The sequence below is a fragment of the Lethenteron reissneri genome, chromosome 38, assembly GCF_015708825.2.
Source record: "Lethenteron reissneri isolate LAM-NWPU_2019-01 chromosome 38, ASM1570882v1, whole genome shotgun sequence".
In the NCBI taxonomy this organism is placed as follows: Eukaryota; Metazoa; Chordata; class Hyperoartia; order Petromyzontiformes; family Petromyzontidae; genus Lethenteron; species Lethenteron reissneri.
The window spans coordinates 5,468,633-5,488,848 of record NC_083816.1 but is presented as its reverse complement, the minus strand read 5'-3'; the positions used below and the strand labels follow the sequence as shown (position 1 = coordinate 5,488,848).

The 20,216-nt window shown below is 49.5% G+C and overlaps 1 protein-coding gene across 1 annotated transcript in view; it reads left to right on the top strand.

The window, feature by feature from the left end:
- LOC133351706 (neuronal cell adhesion molecule-like) overlaps nucleotides 1-20,216 on the top strand; it is a 167,574-nt gene that overhangs the window by 96,110 nt on the left and 51,248 nt on the right. The window contains 3 exon segments of the mRNA XM_061567118.1: nucleotides 10,448-10,465; nucleotides 15,797-15,902; nucleotides 17,367-17,563. Of these exon segments, the coding sequence (XP_061423102.1) occupies nucleotides 10,448-10,465; nucleotides 15,797-15,902; nucleotides 17,367-17,563 (321 nt within the window).

Here is a 20,216-nt window from a genome sequence, read left to right as displayed (position 1 = left end):
AATGGATTCTTGACTCAATCTGTGTGGATCTTTCTGTGTCACGCCCCATCCGCTCCCCACGTGTGTGTCTTCTCGGGGCACTGTGATGGCCTTACACATGCAGCCAAACACTCAGTGGTGAAGCCAGAAGTGACATTGGCCTGGAGAGCCAATGGGCCTATGGACTGATTATAAATAATTACTCGCATTCCATATGTGGGGAGACAGAAATGGAGTTCTGATGAATTATGCTTTGACACTCAGTAGTGCACTAGAATTGGCCAAACATCCCAATGCAGGACCCTCCTGTAAACGAGTCTTGAGACCCAGTGAAGCGTCAATGGGTAAACGAAGAGCCATCACTACTCTAGAGCAGTGGTTCTTAACCTTGACTGCAGCCTTGCGTCCCTTTGAGTCTTCATCGTGAAAACAATGTATAATGTTAATAACTACATTGGTTTGATTAAACAAAGTAGTTGTGCTTAATTTGTGTTTCGATGATTGACCTTCTGATTTACCTCCTAAATATCTGGGGGCATCTCATGCGTGCACCCCAGGTTAAGAAAACTGCTTTAACAAAAACCCGTCGCGAACAGTGCCTCCAAAGAACAATAAAAACATACTAGGCGAGATTTCGGCCAGTGGGCCTCCGTCAAGGCACAAACATTAATTGTGATTCATGTGCTCTGAAAAAATGGCCATTCAAGATCAGAATTTGTATTTAAACTGGAGGAGGAATCCGATGAACTACAAAGTTCTTTTTCACAGATGTCCAGTACGTTTTTAGATATTATAGGCAACTTGTGCTCACAAGTTGCCTATAATATATTCGTGTTTCTTACGGAGCAGTGTTATTATTGACGAAAGTGTAGAGTCCTTTTGTGTTCATTGTGATTTTGCATCCCTGCCGACGCAGCAGCATCGCCGCATCACGAACACCGTCGTTTGTGCAGCTTGCGCCAGCCGGCGAGTGCTGTTGTTCTTCTTCTTCTTTGGGAACGACAGTATCTCGGTTAGCGGTGAATTAGCCGATCAATGGCAACGATTTTTTTCCATCGCAGTTGCTAAGCAAGAGACACTACAGCGTGGTGCGTGGAGCAGCAACAGCAGCAACAGCAGGAGAGAGAGAAAGCACGACCGTGGGTGAGATTTGACCGGCCCCTTTACCTGGGTCAGGCTTCACAAAGAACAATAATGCCCCCCGATCTACGCCTCCGCCTTTCACGTCGTTTCGCAAACACATCGTCACTTGACCGTTAACACCGCCGCCCGATTTGCGTCGCGTCAACGGCCGCGCTCACATCGCCGACGGCATCGTCGTCCGTCCCTTCCCCGTTATCCGTCGCCTCTCAGCCTCTGCCTACACCCGCCCCCCCCCCCCGCCCCCCCCCCTCGTAAATTGCTGTGACTTGCGTCGTTTCGATATTCGTCGTGGGGACAGATTTCAGGAACGCATCTCCCGACGTCAGCCTGCACTCTAGAGCACTGCAGATGAGATGGAGAGATGTCCCTTACAGTGCGGGCGTTCACACGCGGTGCAGTCGAGAGGCGTCATCCACCCTCTTGGAAATCGAAATGGGAGGAGGAATGAAAGCAATTCCTGAATACATGAAATAAAAAAGGCCATTTACCCGACAAAGCAAAGCCGAGTGCTCAAGGCTCTCGTTTCAGAAAGGTCCCCGCTACTCTGGTATGTGCGGCGGTGAATTCCGTTCGTGAGAGTTTGGAGGAAACCGGAGTACCTGGAGATAACGCACACGAACAAGGGGACATAACGCTCACGGCTCCACACAGCTGGATTCAAGAATCGCTGGACATGCATATCAATGCCCGTATGCGTTATGCTTCAAACTTGCCCTACAGCTTAGATACAGCTTTCACAAGACAATAGAGGTTCAGTTTGTCCGTTGCTTTATCGTTAAGTTATCATTGGTGGAGTGAATGACATCATACTCAAAAGGGACTGGATACCCAGCACTGCCATCTCCTACGCCTACAACACCTGGCAAGCCCTTGGGGTGGTTCTCACCCATCCAAGTTCAAGCCGGTCTCAACCCTGCTTAGCCTGCGAGATGCGACGCGATCCAGCTCATTCAGCGCAATTTGGCCCGAGGCAAATCTGTCACCGTGTCTGTGATCGTCACGGGTTCTTGCGTTGGGGTTTTTTTTTTTACCTGCGGCCCGCATATGCTGTTGGCCATTGTTGATTTTTCTTTTTAAATCTCCCTTTGCCGATCCCGTGGTTGGAAACTTATAACCCGCGAGTCACCAAATCCGGGCCGCACCACCAAACTGCCTCGTCGGCGATTTTGACCGCTCTCTCAATTTGTAATGTGATAGGGGAGCTGTGCGGGCTGCAACCGTGTGCCCCCCACCCTCATCTCACCTTCCCCCCCCCCCACCAGCCTCCTCCCCACCCACCCCCAACTCACCTTCCCCCCCACCAGCCTCCTCCCCACCTGACCTTCCCTCCCACCCCCAACTCACCTTCCCCCCTACCCAGCTTCCCCCCTCCCCACCTGCCCCCCCACCCCACCTGCCCCCCCCCACCTTACCTTTCCCCCCACCCTACCTTCCCTCCCACCCCCCTCCCTACCTTTCCCCCACCCCACCTACCCCCCCCCCACCTGCCCCCACCCCACCTGCCCCCCCCACCCTACCTTACCTCACCCCCACCCCCACAACTCACCCTCCCCCGCCCCCTCCGTGTGCACGCGCACCTTGCTACCTGCACTGTACCTGGCTCGGGTTGCACCCCGCGTGCCAAGTGACTCCCAGGTGAGGGAGCGGCTTTGGGACTTCCAGGTGCGGCTCTGCACCGGTGCTTGCTCGCGCCGCTGATGGCGCAAGCTGCTTCGGCCTACTCCTCCACGCCGGTTGGACGCCTTGGTGGAGATAATCAACGTTTTTGGGTTTAGATCGCGTTATTTATAAATGTGTCGTAACCCTCCACCACCCGACACGGCCAATCAGTAAAAAAGTGTCACGTTGACAAAAGACAAATAGTTCACTGCTTTAGCCCACCGGTGTGGTGAAGCGTGAAACGTCGTACTCAAATTGTAAATGTTGTGGTTTCACGCTTCAACACACCGGTGGGCTAAAGCAGTGAACTATTTGTCTTTTGTCAACGTGACACTTTTTTACTGATTGGCCGTGTCGAGTGGTGGAGGGTTACGACACATTTATAAATGACGCGATCTAAACCCAAAAACTTGATTATGATTAATATTGGTCGCGAAAGCCTACGTGTTAAATTGGTGGAGATAGGTGGGAGTTTCCCACACGTTACGCCACCGTACGCGACCTACCAATGGGTCAAACTGTGGCGTACCCATTGATGCTGCCGGGCGGACAGCGGGCCAGTAAGCTCGATGATATCGATTCGACGATTAATATCGATTATTGAGCTCACGATACACGCATAGGACAAATGACGTGTGCACAAATGTTGTGTTGTACTCGTATGTGATATGTGCCACGGGTTCGTGTCAACTCTGCAGCCACTAGAGTCCGCTACGTTCAACGCAGTCTTTCAAAACTAACATTCTTGATTGCAACCGTAACCCTGGTGGATGACCAACAGGGGAGGGGTCTCTCTGCAGTTGTCGGCCAGCGGTGGCGTGAGCTAGCAATTCCAGGGCTGCACCTTTACCCTTTTACCATCACCATCATAATCCCCCGGATTTAGCCGCCCCATGCTACGCCCGCCGTGGTTGCCAGGCACCCAGACGCATCCACACTTCGCCCCCTCGCCACGCTGGCCTCCCCCGCCGCACCCCACCACCTCCACTTTGCTGCCTCTCTTCCCTACCGCCCACCCTGCCCACCGAGCAGAGAGGGCGGGTGTCTCTGCTGGGCCCCAGGGAGAGGGGTGGTGCGGGGGGGGGGGCCATGGAGACGGGAGTGTGGAGCCGGCTTGATTTAAACATCTTCCCGGGTCACTCTCAGAGCGCCGTGAATCATTTATCAGCCAGCGCTTTAAGTGATCTTACGTGTCACTCCGCCGGCATTGGCAATAAAAATAGCCCGAGGTTGGGGTGCTGCGCGCGTGAGTTTTTATTTCGCGCGTGCACTGGCCTAAATTTTCAGACAACACGCAAAAAATGTAGAGAGCACACGGCCTTTGTGCATAATGAAAAAAAAGCCCCATCAGCATATCCCGAAGAGGTGCATTTTAGTCTCCTGCCTTCGATCACCATCAAAACACATTTGAGCAAATGCGACTGACTGACAGGCAGCAGCAGTAGCGATGCAATTTTAAGACAATTGTGGAGACCAGTTTCGACATAATCAGGACTCAACAGCATAGTATAGTCACCAATGCTCACTGCTGCAAAGTCAATCTCTGGGCACCGTCATATATGTGGAGTCCCCACATCCACACTATGGCACAAATTAGCTTGGCTGATGCCAACAAATATCAAATCTGTTAATGACGAGACAATCCCATCATCATAACAGAATTATAGTGCAGTCTGGACTAAATTCCAGCAAAAATGATCGTTTTAATCCCTCACTTATTCAGCTCTTTATTTCTTTATTTTGGATATCTGTCCTTTTTGTTGGTTCTGTTTTAACAAGTCGTGGGTGGATGGCCAGGTCTCGAGGTTATGTTTGGAAGAGAAATCACGAGCGAATTTTTCTATAATCTGCCCCGGGGTCATTAACCTTCCTGGGGTCATTGGCCTTAAGCCCGTCCTGGGCTTTAGGCACACGCCACGGAGCCGTGAGTTCACGCGGAATGCACTTTAGTCTTGCGTACAGCCAGCTCGTTCCGCCATGAAGCTAAGACACCGTCTGCTCCCGTGAGCTATTCGCAGTTACGGTTTGGGGTCAAACTAAACTTTAAAACTAAGCTATTTTTTATTTTACCAGGCAAGGCTCATCGAGCCACCTACATAACTCATTTTCAGAAGCGACCTGCCCACAAATGATAGCTCAACGAAGGGGCTTATCATGTGGAAATGTATAGCTGCCAAATACTCCAAACGCATGTTTATAAATGTAGAGGGAAAAACCCATAGGTTCTGTAGGAAAATCCATGCGACCACAGGGAGGACATGGAAACTCCAAATATATACGGGCAGCAGTGGTCAGGATCGAGCCCACAACCTCCTTACACCAGGCGAGGTAGTTAACATTTCACCACCGTGGCGCAAAAACAATTCATCGGTCACCAATAGATCACGATGCATGCGTCGAATTACGTATGTATGCTAATTTTAATTTTCTCATTCGTCTAAGTCCCATGCAATGGGTTCACGGAACCAATGCAGCCACTAGAAGTCGCTACTTTTCACTGCAACTTACTTTTTTTTTATTCTTGAATTGAATCATGAACATTGAGGGCAGCAATTCAACATTGCCCGGGGTGGTCTGGGCTGAATCGTTCCACCCCTAATAATAATGTTACCCATCATTTCAGGAGGGTCCTGCTACAATGGGATGCTTGGTCAAAGTCCTTACAAAGTGTTTTGCTTTTGGGAGGAAACTGTATTAGCTGGAGAGAAAAAAATGACCCTACACATCCGGTGCAATTATCACTCAACAGCTAGTTCACATAGGCCAACATCCCACTTGCTGTACTGTCGTCTCCTGACCATTGCATAACCATGCAGAGTTGGGAATATCCTTCGCAGTTTGTGCAGCCGACCAATCCCTGTGCTGGACCACAGAGTGCAAGTTTATTTTGTTTAACCAGGTGAGGATTCAAGAGACCAGGATGGTCTCATTTGGAAGAGTGGCCTGGGGCATTAGTCTTCCACCAGGGGGCCATAGTTGCGATGTTTAATCCTCAGACCAGAATAATATCTCATTTGCAAGACTGACCTGGGTCACCACACACCAGAGTCGACGGAACAAGAGGTAGAGGAAGTGCACGACTGCGCTGGGTAGACACGTTGATGGAGGATGTGGCGAAGGAAAGGTTTAGATGTGTGTGTTTTAGCCAAGCCGGGCAGCTTGGCTAAAACAGAATGCAGCGTCGCCCTCAGACCTCCGCTCAGGCTTTGATAGCGGACACGGTCTTCAACGACGTGTGGCGTCATTGTCTGTCTTGCACAACATTTGCAGTCCAGGTTGTCACGTAAGCCCCACCTGCTCAGTCTTTGCTACACGCACGCAGAGGCCTTGGCCGCTTTGGAACCTGTGCGGCAGGTCCCGGTCACGGGCGCCAAAGATCAAGCCCAGGCAGGCAGATTGTACGGTCATCCATGGGGAATTGGTTCCTTGTTGACGATGGGAGCCGCTCCTCGTGCCACAATGACTGTGCTGACATGTCCCCGACGCGGCACGTCGGTCAGCGTCCTTGGCGTGGCTCAAGTAGAGGGGCGTCATTCAGTCTCATCATCGCGGTGGCTGACGAGAGGGATAAGATGACGGCGCGCGTGTCTTCAAAAGCCAGAAAATGGGGCGAAACCGTCGCCGTGAACATTTTTTTCTCAATTCAGCATCGTGAATGACACCAGGTGAGAGCCAATTGAGATTAATTATCTTCTTTTCGTGTGAAGCCTGTCTCAATGTGTGGCTATGACGTGGGTGCATTCATAAGGAAGAGAGCACGCGGTCTCTCGAAATGTTCTTTTATATTTTAATTGCCGTGGTGTAATTATTACAGATGGCAACACAACACAGTCAAGCAGAACTCTCGGCGAACACTTCAGCTCGCGTGCGGCTCGCGATGCAAGCACCCCCCCGGAGTTGATTATTTATTTATTTTTACAGTGGAGGCGTAACGATTCGCTCTGTTGCCCTAAAGATTTTATTCAAGCATCGAATGTTTTGTTTACGTGGTGGTGAATGTAGCGGCCGCTAAGAATAGTGCGTAAAATGACATTTCATCGCACAACGCTGTACAAAGGCTCGGAATTAACGGCAACGTGTCAACGTGACCGCGGACAGGATAGTGAGAGAAAGGGTACATCAAAACGAAATCGGAAGGAAAACTAAAATAAAAAACTTTCATCTTCTTGGTTCTTTCGGTAAAGTCACGTAGAAGGGAAATAATAAAATAATAATAAATAATAAAATAACTCTCACGACTTTTCGACCACAATGCAAGCAGCCGTCCTCAGGTGAAGAACAGACCTGTTCTGAACAGACGCTGTCTTCTCGACAGCCCTGTTCTTCACCTGAGGACGGCTGCTTGTGTTGTGGCCGAAACTTCGTGAGAATTATTTTATTATGTTTTATTTTTATTATTTTATTATTTCCCTTCTACGTGACTTTACCTAAAGAACCAAGAAGATGAATCCCTCCAGTCACGAAAGCTTTAAATTGAAATAAACTAACTTTTTCGGTACCGAGGCTCCCACGAGGCAATACGGAAGGGCGCGTGGCACAGTTTGGCGCCAGCTATCATAGAGGGCGGTCTGGTGGCTACAGTTTCCTCCGGTCAGTAACAACGTCTCTAAAAGAAGTTTAAGCTCAGCCGCTGTCACGTTCCGAGATTCAGCAGCGCACGGGACCCCACCCTGCAACTTGCAGACGCCTCGGAACGGGAAAGGGTTAAGTGCCACGCACATCAATAGAGGATCAAGCATTTGATGCATTCAAGGTTCTGAATGAATACACCTGCTGATTTGATTGCTCCATCTCGTCGGTTGACGTACCCCCCGGGCACGTTACAGTTAAAAATGTCATCTCACTCGTTGGCCATGGAAAATATTTTGTTGGAGCCAGCTATGTGTGTTGTGAAGTTAAAGTAAAAAAAATTAGGGAACTTTTCGGTTCAGTGAAAATGTGTCATTTGAATTCCTCATTAGTGGAAACACGACAGGATGATCCTTACATCCCAGCAATCCTGAGTGTTTTTACTATTATCACTAAAGGCAATGATATTGTTTCACTTAATTAAATGGGCTTGTGCAGTGGTTATAGTGCACATGCACGAATGAACCCGGTAACCTGACCTCGATGGCTTACGACTGAGATCCAAACCGGTCCTGGGCACCCCCCTCCCCCTCTCTGCTTCCAACCACCCCCTTAACCAACCTGCACTGACAAGCGTGGTGAAGTATGGTCAAACAACCCCTGACAACCGACACAGCATGTGAAAGAGGCCTTTCTACAGCGGTGTTTTGGCAAAGGGCAGAAAATAATGATAACAATTTATTTGCATTATTTTCAGATATTATTAAATGAGCTTGAACGGGAGCAAGGGCCTCACGATTATGAATTCATTCCTGCATTTTGATTTAAACGACAACTTGTTATGAAGAAATGTCAGTTCCTGTACAGTCGTTTGTCGTTTGACAGCATGGTCCTCCGAGTGTGAATGATGATGGGGGTGGAATTTATTTTTACATATTTATTTTACGTAGTCATGCGTGAGCTCTCAGATGTATCCATCTCTCATCCCCTCGCCAGGCTGATGGGTTTGGATTCCCAACAGTAATGACCCAGACTTGCGAAAAGATATAAAATATGTACGATATTTAAAATATGTACACAGTGAATGTCAAACATTTTTTTTACAAATACTTGCTCCCTCAAACCTACTTTAGGCAGCGTTCAAGAGATTACGCCTTTCATACAATTGCTAATGCCAATTACTCACACAGTGTAGCCTCATTAAGACTTAAGACTTTGTGCTACATTGGTATAATAGGACAATTCATTTTAATTTCTGTTTTGCTTTGTACGTACGTGAAGAAAGCTGAGAACAGTGAGAAAACCTAGCACGTAGCATATGAGGGGGTAGTGCTCAACTAAGCCATCTGCTGGCCACACCATTCAGCCTCACACCTACAACAACTCGCAAGCCCTGGTGGTCTCCAAAATGAGTACAAACCAGGATTGATGTTCCTTGGCTTCTGAGATCCAATGAGATCAGGTGAATTTAGGGATATTTGGTTGTTTGGATTATTTTATTTCTGTCCATGATTTCCTTCCTATCTCTAACCCACCAACCCCATGTGCAAGATGAGTCAGTTTGTGTGTCCAGTTCACAGCATATAAAACTGAAAATGACTTACAGCTAAATTATCATGAAAGAATAATCATGCTGAAAATTGTGTGTATGTTATAACAATGCTGACCCAGGACTTGCTTGCAACAGAGCTCATGAGTAGAGATGCCATGAATAGAGATGCCATGCACGATGCCATGAATTGCAAGGATTCAGGGTCACATTTCTGTTTGCAAATTGATCGTTTGTTGTTGTTTCCATTGAGGTACATGTAGAATCTAGAGTTGTGTTCTTTTATAGATTCTTTAAGCGTTAAAAAACTGTTGAACCTTCAGTGGCAAAAAAATTAACTTTGAACCGATTTGAATCGAAATACATTGATCCGACACACACGACGCACCTCAAACGTTTGAATCGATCCTAATTGATGAATCCATACATTCTCACATCTCTACGAATGAACATCAGTAGGCCTGATCACCTGGTCAGATAAAGAATGTTGAACTGCATAGATTTTTTTTTTAGGCGATGTCATTCTCGTGGTCAGGGCTTTTATATTTTCTGGGGGTCCCCCAATCCCCTCAATACTCAACCCCACAAATCTCCGGTTCGGGGGAAATATTTTCTGGAGACCAGCCCCATCCATCTCCGGTTGAAAAGAAGCTGCGCTGGTGGTCAAGTGGCTCGGGGGGTGGGGGTAGAGCGAGCGGCTCGCAATCGGAAGGTTGCGAGTTCAAATCCTGTCTCGGGGTTGACTTAGCCCATCATCATCCTTTCAGGGTCGATAAAATTTGAACCACTTTGTGGGGAAGCCAACAGTGTTCGTCCTATTTTTTTAGAAGCACCCCCGTAAAAGTATTGTGCAATTTCCACCAATGACTCAGGGCTGCGAACAGAAGATGACCATCTTAATTTTTGAGCTTTCGTGACTGCAGGAATTATTCTTTGTTTCTTTCGGTTAAGTCACGTCTAAAGATAAAATAATAAATTAAAATAATAGCATATTACGACGTTTCGATTGCAATACAAGCAATCATCATCAGGCATAAAAGAAATAGCAACAAAAATCTAACTAGAAAACTATAGACAGACATACAAGCAGACAGACATCACAACGGCACACAGAGAGAGGACACATATCGGCACAACGACCCCTCTCTTTGTGCCGATTTGTGTCCTCTCTCTGTGTGCCGTTGTGATGTCTGTCTGCTTGTATGTCTGTCTATAGTTTTCTAGTTAGATTTTTGTTGCTATTTCTTTTATGCCTGATGATGATTGCTTGTGTTGCAATCGAAACGTCGTAATATGCTATTATTTTAATTTATTATTTTATCTTTAGACGTGGCTTAACCGAAAGAAACAAAGAAGAAGATGATCATCGACTGAATGTTAATTTGAGCAGAAAACCACTTTGAGTGGCTATTGTCAGTAACTTTTCATTACTTGCCTTGAAGTTATTGGTTTGGAGCGTACGTGTGTGCTATTTCCACTACTCATGTCGTTTTAATATTTTCCTATGTCTCTCTTTTTTCCCATTGCTGTTCTCCATCTCTGATGCAGCCCAAATCATGAAAGAGGGTAAGTCCACCCTTTGTGTGTGTGTGTGTGCGCACGAGACGGATCATACTCTCAACAGCACTCTTCTTTCGTATAAGAACTGCCGTTCTGTCTCTCCGCATTCAAATAAAAAAAAATGTGTTTTAGTCCATCACCCTTTTGTGGCGTCTTTCCAGACCAACGTTTTCCGGCAGCGTTTGTGTAAGCAAGCAAAACGCACTGCGTGGGTTTTGACTTTCTGGGTCTCATCAGCAGTCGGGCTCGTTATACAATTGCTGCTGTTTGCTAGACGTCTTTGGCAAGAGCACTCTGCAGACAACTGTATGTAGAGGCACAGAACGGACGGGGGGGGAGGGGTGTGTCTATGTACTGTGCACATGTTATGATCCACGATGCTTCGCAGCAACGCCTAATGAGTTTCTTACACACCGCGCGATCGCGACTCGTATATTTCTGCCTCTTTGCTCCGTTTGGCTTTTGTTTGTTTTCATCTTTGTTGCTTCGCTCTGTGAATACAACTGTCAGTTATTTGAGCGTCTGCACCGCTCAAAACCGCCTTATGTTGTTATCGGTGCAAAAAAATATTTTTATTTTTTAAATTTACTGAATTGCCCAGGGCGTCCGCCCACCAGGATGCTGCGAAGGACTCTGTCATTGTGACTCGCCACAATGTAATCGCTCCGGTCAATACGCTCATGTAAACAACACGCACACACACACACGCAGTGCCACGTGTGTACTCCACATACACATGTGCCCACTTACACAAAGACAAAGATTCACCGTGGAGCCTTTTAACAATGGAGAGAAGTGCCGCTATCGAGTGACTGTGAAGGCCGCGAACAGTACAACATGGTGTGGCCAGCACCATGCCTGGCTGCTTTTGTCTCCCCAGTGCCACCCACACCAAGTACTCATTTAATGCTGAGTCAACCTAGTTCAGGGGAGCCGGGGCGGGGTGGGGTACATAACCAGTTCAGATAATCACCACCGACATTAGCCGGGGACTGGAATCAAACCTGCAGCAGCGAGGTTCGTTCACAACCGCAGCACGCGAACTTTACAACGACCGATCCGCCCGTAACAAAACAAAGAAAAAGATTCCACGTCATGCTGTCGGTCACAAGTGCAGTTAGCGAGCACCTACGAAGGCCGACTCGGCGTGTTTAGTGTGGCCAGCCAAACCGCTCCCGGCGGCCTTTGTCTCCTCCTCTGCTGGTTGATGTCATCCGCGGCAAGGGATGGAGCTCTGACCGCGCGTTGTGCTGACCCGCTTGCAACTTGCTCCTGCACCCGTCTGTTGCTCACGCAGCGCGTGCGTGCGTGCGTGCCCATCGCTACGACTTTGGGCGTGATTGTTCATAACACGCTACCCTGTCCCCCATCGCGTCGTCGCTTCGAAAAGAGCCCCAATTTGGGTTTAACGAAGGCAGATCTGCCGCTTCCAACTGAGCACCCAATTACAGACAATGTGACTCGCGCGATGGTGTGTCAGAGAAATAAACAAACACATTTCCCATGAACGCCATGGGTGGGCAGGGGACGGTGGCCGGCCAATGGCAGACGTGTTGAACCCCCTGATTGGGAACCACAGATTGACGCTGACATGAGCACAGGTGATAAGACACAGCGGGGGGGGGGGGGGGGGTGCGTTGTCGGTTTATTTATTTCATACTTATTTGCAACCAAACACAAAAGCCCCACACAATTCAGTTTTTTTTCCTTGGTCCATCTTCTTCCCCAATTTTGTTCCATTCGTGCAATCTGCATGGTGACACGAGACGGAGTGTGGTGCTGCATTAGCAGGGGACCTGCGGAAGCGCAGCGCAAATCCGATGCAATTTGGGGTTCGTATCGCAAGAGCCCGAGCCCCCAGTCACTAGAGCCCCACCCCCCAACCCCCCCCACCACCCCCCCCCCCCGAGCCCCCCACTACCCCGAGCCCCCCACTACCCAGAGCCCCCCACCCCCCAGTCCCGAGACACCGCACGGAAATTTGGTGGAGGCAACATGTATATTACATACTATTTGATATAAAATAAAATACAATTTTAAAATAAAATACAATTTTATTTTATACCTACGTGTGTGTACAGCACAGCATACGTGATTTGAAAGCTTCACATCATGTATAGTACAATGCTGTGCTGTACACACAGTACGCTTTCCTTGTCAATCCACTGCAAAGTGAGGGCCTCACCCGTCAGGACTTTCATTCGGAACCACCGTCCCAAATTCTTAGTTTCTCTCTTTTTTTCGACTCTTCGAGTTCAAATTCCGATTCTGAATTACGTGAAGCTTAAATTCAATCCGGCAAAAAAAAGGTCGTGCGCGGGATGATCCCTGCACGCGCCGTGCGGGATTAGTGGCGGATTTGTCGTCACGCACGCCGGGGGTGCACACGTTGCCGCCGGTATCATGCGGTTAATTTTATTTTCCGCCAGTTAGCGGCCAACGCCTCTGCCTTCGCCTAGCCCCTTGTGCTTCAAAGGTCAACGCCGCAGCACGCGCCACGGCCACACCGCCCGTTTGGCACGCGCGTGACGGGACAGCCAACAGCCATTCATCACATTTGGGGGGGGAAATAAAAATAATAATAAAAAGGACAATCTTAGAACAATACCGCGTTATTAATTTTTTATTGTTTAATGTGTGGGTTCGGCGATGCTGCCCGTTAGCTTGAGCACACACTGCGACTTGGAATCCGGAGAGATGGGACATCTGTGAAAAAGAGCTTCATAGCTCATCGGATTCCTCCAGTCTGAATCAAGATTCTGATTGGATACGATCATGTCTCGGCGGCCCGGCAGTTGAAACAATGCGGGGGACACGTTTCTTGACCCCCTCCTCCCCCGCGCCTACCCCCCCTCGCTCCACCCAGCAGCATAAATGAGTCTCACCACAATTAGTCTCATGATTGTCAGGTCACATGCGGTGGGGTGAAGTGTAGGTAACTCCCACCGCGTACGAAATATCTGGCCAGATTGGAAGAGTATCGAGCAAAAACGCCCTCTCGAGAGCTCGCTTTGAGTGGAGGCCCCGAAGCCAGCAGTGGCAAGAGCAAGTAATCAATCGCAGGGCTGCCTCTTTACCTTTAATACGCGATCTATTCACACGGTAACGGGATTACAGCAAGATGCACGGAAACACGACGGGCTCGCAGTTTTTACAAATGCATCCCTTGGGCCCTTTCGGTTTCCGTAAAGGGTTGTGACAATTCATCCCCGTCGCGATTCACGTGGATTTCCGCCATTCAGAATCGTCGCAATTAAATTCAAGAATCGATTATATTTGACTTGCTTTGGGGCGAGCGTCGCCCCCTCGAGTGGCTGCTGGGACTGCGGGGGTCCTTGTGGACTCGTTGCACTACCGACGAACGCTAATCGGATGATTATTGATACACCGTCACCTCAGTTTGTAGATGCTATACGCAGCAGATTGGCGCAAATTATGAGTTCTAGCATCTCGGTCTCGTGGTTCCACTACCGTAGAAATCACCCCGCAGAATCGGCCGTGTAATTCTGGCACCATGAAAAATGCATCATTCCGTTACACGCAGAATCACCCGACTGATTCCATTGCCGTGGAATCGCATGCGTAGTTAAGTCATCCCGCCGAATCAGCCGTGTAATTCTGACACCGAGAAATCTGCATAATTCCATTACCCGCAGAATAATTTTCCTGATTCCTTTAACGCCAAATCTCATTTGTCATTCCGTTACCTCGCAGAATCGGCGATGTCATTTCGTTACCCCCAGAATCACCCGTAGAATTCTGTTACTGCAGAATCGCCTGTGTAATTCCATTAAGCGTTTATGTGCGTTGTAATCCCATTACCGTGGCATTTCCTGCGTAAAAAAAACACACTCGTGTGTGGATGCATTCACAATTTGCACAGTGCACGAAGGACAATGGACAACATCATTTACGTTTAAAATATAAAGCAAGGCCATTGTGTGTCCGTGTCGTAGCCAAATAAGGAAACATCACAGCCGGGACTAGACACATTGGTGTGAGGCATCGAGGCAGCTTTGTCTTTAAGCCACAATGCGTGAATTTGGCATCGTGGGACAATCAAATTCTCGGGTATTTGAAGCTGCGTGGGCTGTAAATGGTTTGCCTCTATTGTCAAGGATAAACGCTATGAATGCAATATAATGAGCTGACCTTTCCATCGGTAGCCACGTATCACCTCAATGCTGTTAAGCACATTGTCCCAACATTGTTATTTTCTCGTGGTTTGAGATTCTTTAATCTAAACAAAAAGCAAATAATGTGGTACGTATGCCAAATATTCATAAATGGAATTGGCCAAACATCCCAACGGTAGGGCCCTAACAATAACTAGTCTTGAGACTCAGTGAGGCCGGCTTCATAACAATTTAACACGTACGGCCCTTTATAAAATTCATTGCCAGATGAAAGTTGTGCAGTTAATCGGCTATACCTCACCACTCTGGTCAGTGGCGCCTTGGAAGCCCAGACGGACAGTATAACAAGTTTACCACAGAACCCTGTACCACCCACTATGTGGCCTAATTAAAGGGCATTGTTAATATTATTTGTTATTACTTCATAAGGCAATGGCAAAGGCCCCGTTCAACCTCTGCTCGATAAGAGGTCGCTTCTTGCCCGCTGCTGTCCCCACCGCTGCCTGAAACTCCCTCCCTCTGGCTGTCCAAAGGCTTGCGGTTCGAATCCGACAGGCTGCCCTGGTTAACGCTGTGGGGGCGTATCGACCGTAAAAGAGAGGCGCCGTTCGCGTCGCTGGGGAAGTTTAGAAATCCCGTGGCACCATTTATAGAGGCCATTGTGTGCCGGCATCACGGTCCACATTTTTTTCCAAGTCACTTGATTTTTGGAACAATGTATAGCAATCGTCGCCATCCACTGTGAAAAATGTAGCAGGACCCTGGTGAAAAAGAGTCTTGAAACTCAATGATGCTTTCCTGGTTGAACAAGCGATAACGATAATAACGATAATGATAATCCCCCTGGTGAAGTCCGGACCTGAGACCGTTCCTCTTCTGCTCTGACAATGTTCATCACCTCGACAAACTTCAATACAGCAGTCATCTTTCTCACATGCCCTCAATGTTTCTTTTTTACGCAGCGACTTAAGGTGCGGCCACACCTAGACACTTTGTACGTATGTGTGTTGAACTTCTTTCACACCGTGCATAGCCAACCATGCTGGTCGTCTTGCGATCGTACTGTGTTATGGCGATGGTGGTGCGGGAAATGATCCAACGGACGTGTTCGATCGTTTTGTTTGCCAGCAAACCGCTCGAATGCTGGTACCTTTTTTCATAATAAAAATCAACACTTTGTTAACCCGTCGATATCTTGCAGTTAAGCAGCCTCCGTCCATCACCCGGCAGTCGCCGGTGGATTACATCGTGGACCCACGGGACAACATCGTGGTGGAGTGCGAGGGCCAAGGCAACCCAACGCCCAAGTAAGCGACCTCCCTCCGTCTCACCAGTCGCCCGTCTACCTGCCTCACGTCTCCCTCCCTCCCTCTCTCTCTCGCGTCCGCTCAGTCGCGTTATAATTCACCTTGAGTCGGCGCACAGGACGCACGCGCGATCTTCAGCGCGGCTCTATTCCGTGCGGGACGCGCTCCCCCAGTCCGGCCCGTGCCGGGGCAAGGCATGGACGTGCCTGCATGCTCGGCAGTCCATTAAATAGAGTTGCGGCGTCATCAATTTTTCACAGGCGCCCCATTTTTTTTTTTTTGCCGTTAGTGAGATATACGAGGGTATTATCAAGGCGCCCGTGCGTGCGGGCGTGCGTCAGCGATCCACAACAAAAGCCACAGTGCGCAGGGTTACGTTTCATGGGGGGGGGGAGGGGGGTGGCAAGTAGCTGTTATAGATTTTGGGGGAGGACCCCCTTTAACAATCCGAGTTCCCCGGGCTGCAGTCCCCGGTGTCAAAACCCGGACCCGGGGGAGAGGAGTTGGCCCCCTGCGCTGCGTGGGCTCACTGCCTCCTCCGCGGGCCCCAGCGCCGCGCCATTCCTCACCGCCGTCCTCGCGGCCGAGTTTCCCTCAACGACTGTGACCCCCGCCACCTGCGCAAATATTGCGGAGCGTGCAGTGACCAACCGGCTCAAGCATCGGTGCGAGGAAAGTTGCGGCGTCGCCTCTTTCCACGTTGCGAGGGATGCGCGCAGGGACAGCGCCGTCGATCACACCGTTGTTTTTTCTTTTCCTCTCTTTATTGTTCAGCTGTTCCCAGCGCGACGCCCCGTGCGTGCCTCCCTGATATTTATTGATTTCATTTCCCTCGCTCGGGCAGTTTCGTTTTGCACTCGGCGTCTGTCCCCGAACCGCTTATGACTCGATGAGTCAGCGCCGGTAGCTGCTGGGTGAGCGTCCCACGTGCGGCCGCGATTTATGGTCGCGGGCGTAACAATAAACGATGCCTCCACCACGATAGCCATCACCACCAGCACAACTGCAGCCACCACCATAATCGTCAACACCGCCACCACCATCATCGCAATCATCACCACCAGCGAAACCACCAGCACCTCCAACATGACTGCCAGCACCACCACCACCACTATCATCATCACCACCACCACAGGGACTGCAGCTACAAACACCAAACGATAGACCATATAACTTCACACAGCCCCGAATATAAACTTGAAGGTGGTGGGTGAGTGAGAGAGTGGGTGTATTTACAATTCTCTCCGACAAAGCAATTGAATTGTTAAATCACTTTCAACTGAATGTCCAGTAATTGGCTCTTTATTGGCAATCTGAAGTCATCACCACCTCCAGCACCACCATCAGGGCGACCACCACCACTAAAACCATCTGAACAACCACCGGCACCAGCACCACTATAATCATCACCAACAACAGCACCCACACCGCCTGACCTCAGAGCCGCACTGTTGCCGCTGCCAGGTTTCAGTGGCGCAAGGACGGGCGGCGGTTTGACCCGGACGACGACCCCTACGTGAGCTGGCACGAGGGCTCGGGCACCATCACCATCGACATGGTGGCGGCCGGCATCGCCGAGGCCTACGAGGGCATCTACCAGTGCTCGGCGGAGAACGAGGGCGGCACGGCGCTCTCTGAGAACATCACCGTGCGGCTATCACGTGAGTGGGACGCACCGCGAAGCCTGAACCCCCCCCCCCCCATCAGGGGTCAGGGGTTAAATTGGCAACGGACTGCCCGCGCACTGCCGTGTCGCTGCGCACACACACGTGCAGACGTACCCGCAAACGTTCGCGGGCGAACCGCGATCCACATGCCGCGAGCCGCACCGCGCAGGAGCAGCCTTCGTGTAGACTCGGCTCTCACGGGGTCGTTCTGCTGGGTGTACTGATCCCAGGTCAGGTGTGATTAGACAGCATTCAACTACTTTAACAGGAGAACATACGTGACAATGTGTGTGTGTGGATGGGGAGCGGCAGTTTAGTGCTTAACACGCTGCGCTACGAACCTGGCGACCCGAGTTCGATTTCCGCTCGTGGCCAACACCAGTGGCGATTATCCAAACTGGTCCTGGCTTCCCCAAAGACGATTCAAATGAGTACTGTGTTGCAATGTGTAAACATGTGTAGACATTGCCACTGGAGAAACAGAGGCGGCAGGCCACCCACCCCTTTGTGTGCCGTGCCGGCCGAACAGCACTTGCCCCAAAAGATATAAGGCCATACGGGGTATCTTTGTCTTCGCATGAGATTTGAAGAGCAATGATCTCGTGGTTAGCACACTGCACTACGAACCTGACAACCTGCGTTCTAACCCTGTACTTGGCTGACGTCGGTCATATCTGAATATCCAGTTCATCTTGGGCAGTTCAGCTTGAAAGGAGCACCTTGTGCGGTGTGTAAAACGTCAGCAGTTGGGAGACAAAAACGGCCGGGCGTGGTGCTGACGGCACCACCACCTCCCTCCTGTGCTGCTCCAGCTTTCACAAGTGCTTGCTAACAACAGTGAGCCCAGCAGCCTACTCAAGGCCGTGCGGGGGGGGGGGAGATCTTTGTGCAGCGAAAAGACAGGTTGTATGGAGATGGGCGAGGTCTACATGGGAGCGCGTTAGGTTGCATAAGATAATTGACAATTGGCAGAGAGCGGGATTATGAAAGCCGTGTTATTTGAGATCATTAGTGACATGCGTTTGATGAAGCTAATGGTGCGTGCATGAGATATTAGTGTGTGTATCCCTTAATGCGGGCGCGCATTCGGTAATTGGCGTACATACAACACAATCATTAGTTTGAGGTTTACACGAGATAACATTTGGGCCGTACGTGGAATGCCTTAATCAGGCTTCGTATTAGGACAATTAATAATTGTCTACAGGCATCAGAGCAGAAGCTTTGGACTTCCGAAGCGATATTCGCGCCCGGCAAAACGACCAAGCGGTGATGTGTTGCGACGGGCAGTATCAATCACGGGCCGCCGCGTATCGCCGTCGAAGGGCAAGCTTTTAATTGCGTCGTGTAACCAGCCCATTGGCTTTTACGTTTTCGAAATAAAATAACGTTCATTTGCCTTTTATTTTGCCGCCTCTGAAAGGCTCGTTCTGCGAGCGTGTTTTATCGCTCGGTATCGCGACGCACTGGGATTTTTACTCCCGTGCTCCGGTGGGAGCGATTCTTTGCGTGCTGCGCGTCACCGGGTTTTAAGTTATCACGCGTGCGGCTACGGAGGTGGAGTGTCCGTTCGGAAGTAGCAGACACAGCTCACCTGAATTCTAATCGAGCTGCATTCGTGTGCGACGAGCAACTCGCCGTTTTTCTCCAAAACGGAATGGTTTGCGTCTAATAGCCACCGCTGACGTGAATTCAGAGAAGAATAGAATGGCACGCGCGTGGAATTGCACTGAGAGGCACGGAGAGAGGAACACGTGGATCACAGAACATACTCGGGTTAAATGGCACCATCCAAACTGGTAAGGACACTCCCGCCAGAAGGGATAATGGACAATGGACGAAGAATAATAACGGAGCGGCAAACAAGGAACGGAACGCATCCGAGAAGGCGTCCACCGTGGAGATGGAGCGGTGAAATCGGTTTCATGTCCGAGCAATGCATGGATCGTTACATCGCGGGATCGTGTGAGGTAGCGGCACATTGACGAGGCCTGCTTCCAGCAGTGGATCGATCCCGGCTGTCGACGTTTATTCGTTGTGTAACTTTGACCAGTTTTCCACAACGGAGTCGTTCCTCGGGGACTGGCCGCGACTGGGGGCTCGTGCTGTGTAACTCGATAAGTTCTGTCACACAGAGCTTATTTCAACTTAAAACTTTTTCGCTCTCTCCAAAATGCATTTATTCAATCAGATATAAAGGACATTTTATTTTTAATATCCTGTCGGCGAGTAGGATAAATCTTGTAGGAGAACATTTTTTGTTTGTTATCGATTTTTTTTTGTACTATTTTGGGACTTAAACGGCACTCACTCAAACGAAAACGGGAATTGAAAAATGCTCGGAGAGATAGACTCGCACGTTTGAAGCGAGCCAGAGCGAATAGACAGTTGCGCTGCCAAGATTTACACCGCGTCTCGTGCCAACACCGAGGCCAGCTTTTTGTTATAGCGATTTGGAGGGAGGTGAGTGGGGGAATATTAGCTTTCGAATTGCTGTCAGAGGCAATTCTCTCATGTTTGTGCCGCTGTATCATTTTTTCCCCCCGCCCCTCTGTGAAATTATGAGACTGTAATGAGTTTTGTTGCGGCAAATAAATAAATAAAAATTCCGGAGAAACGGTGCTGGTAGAACGGACGGATCTTTGCC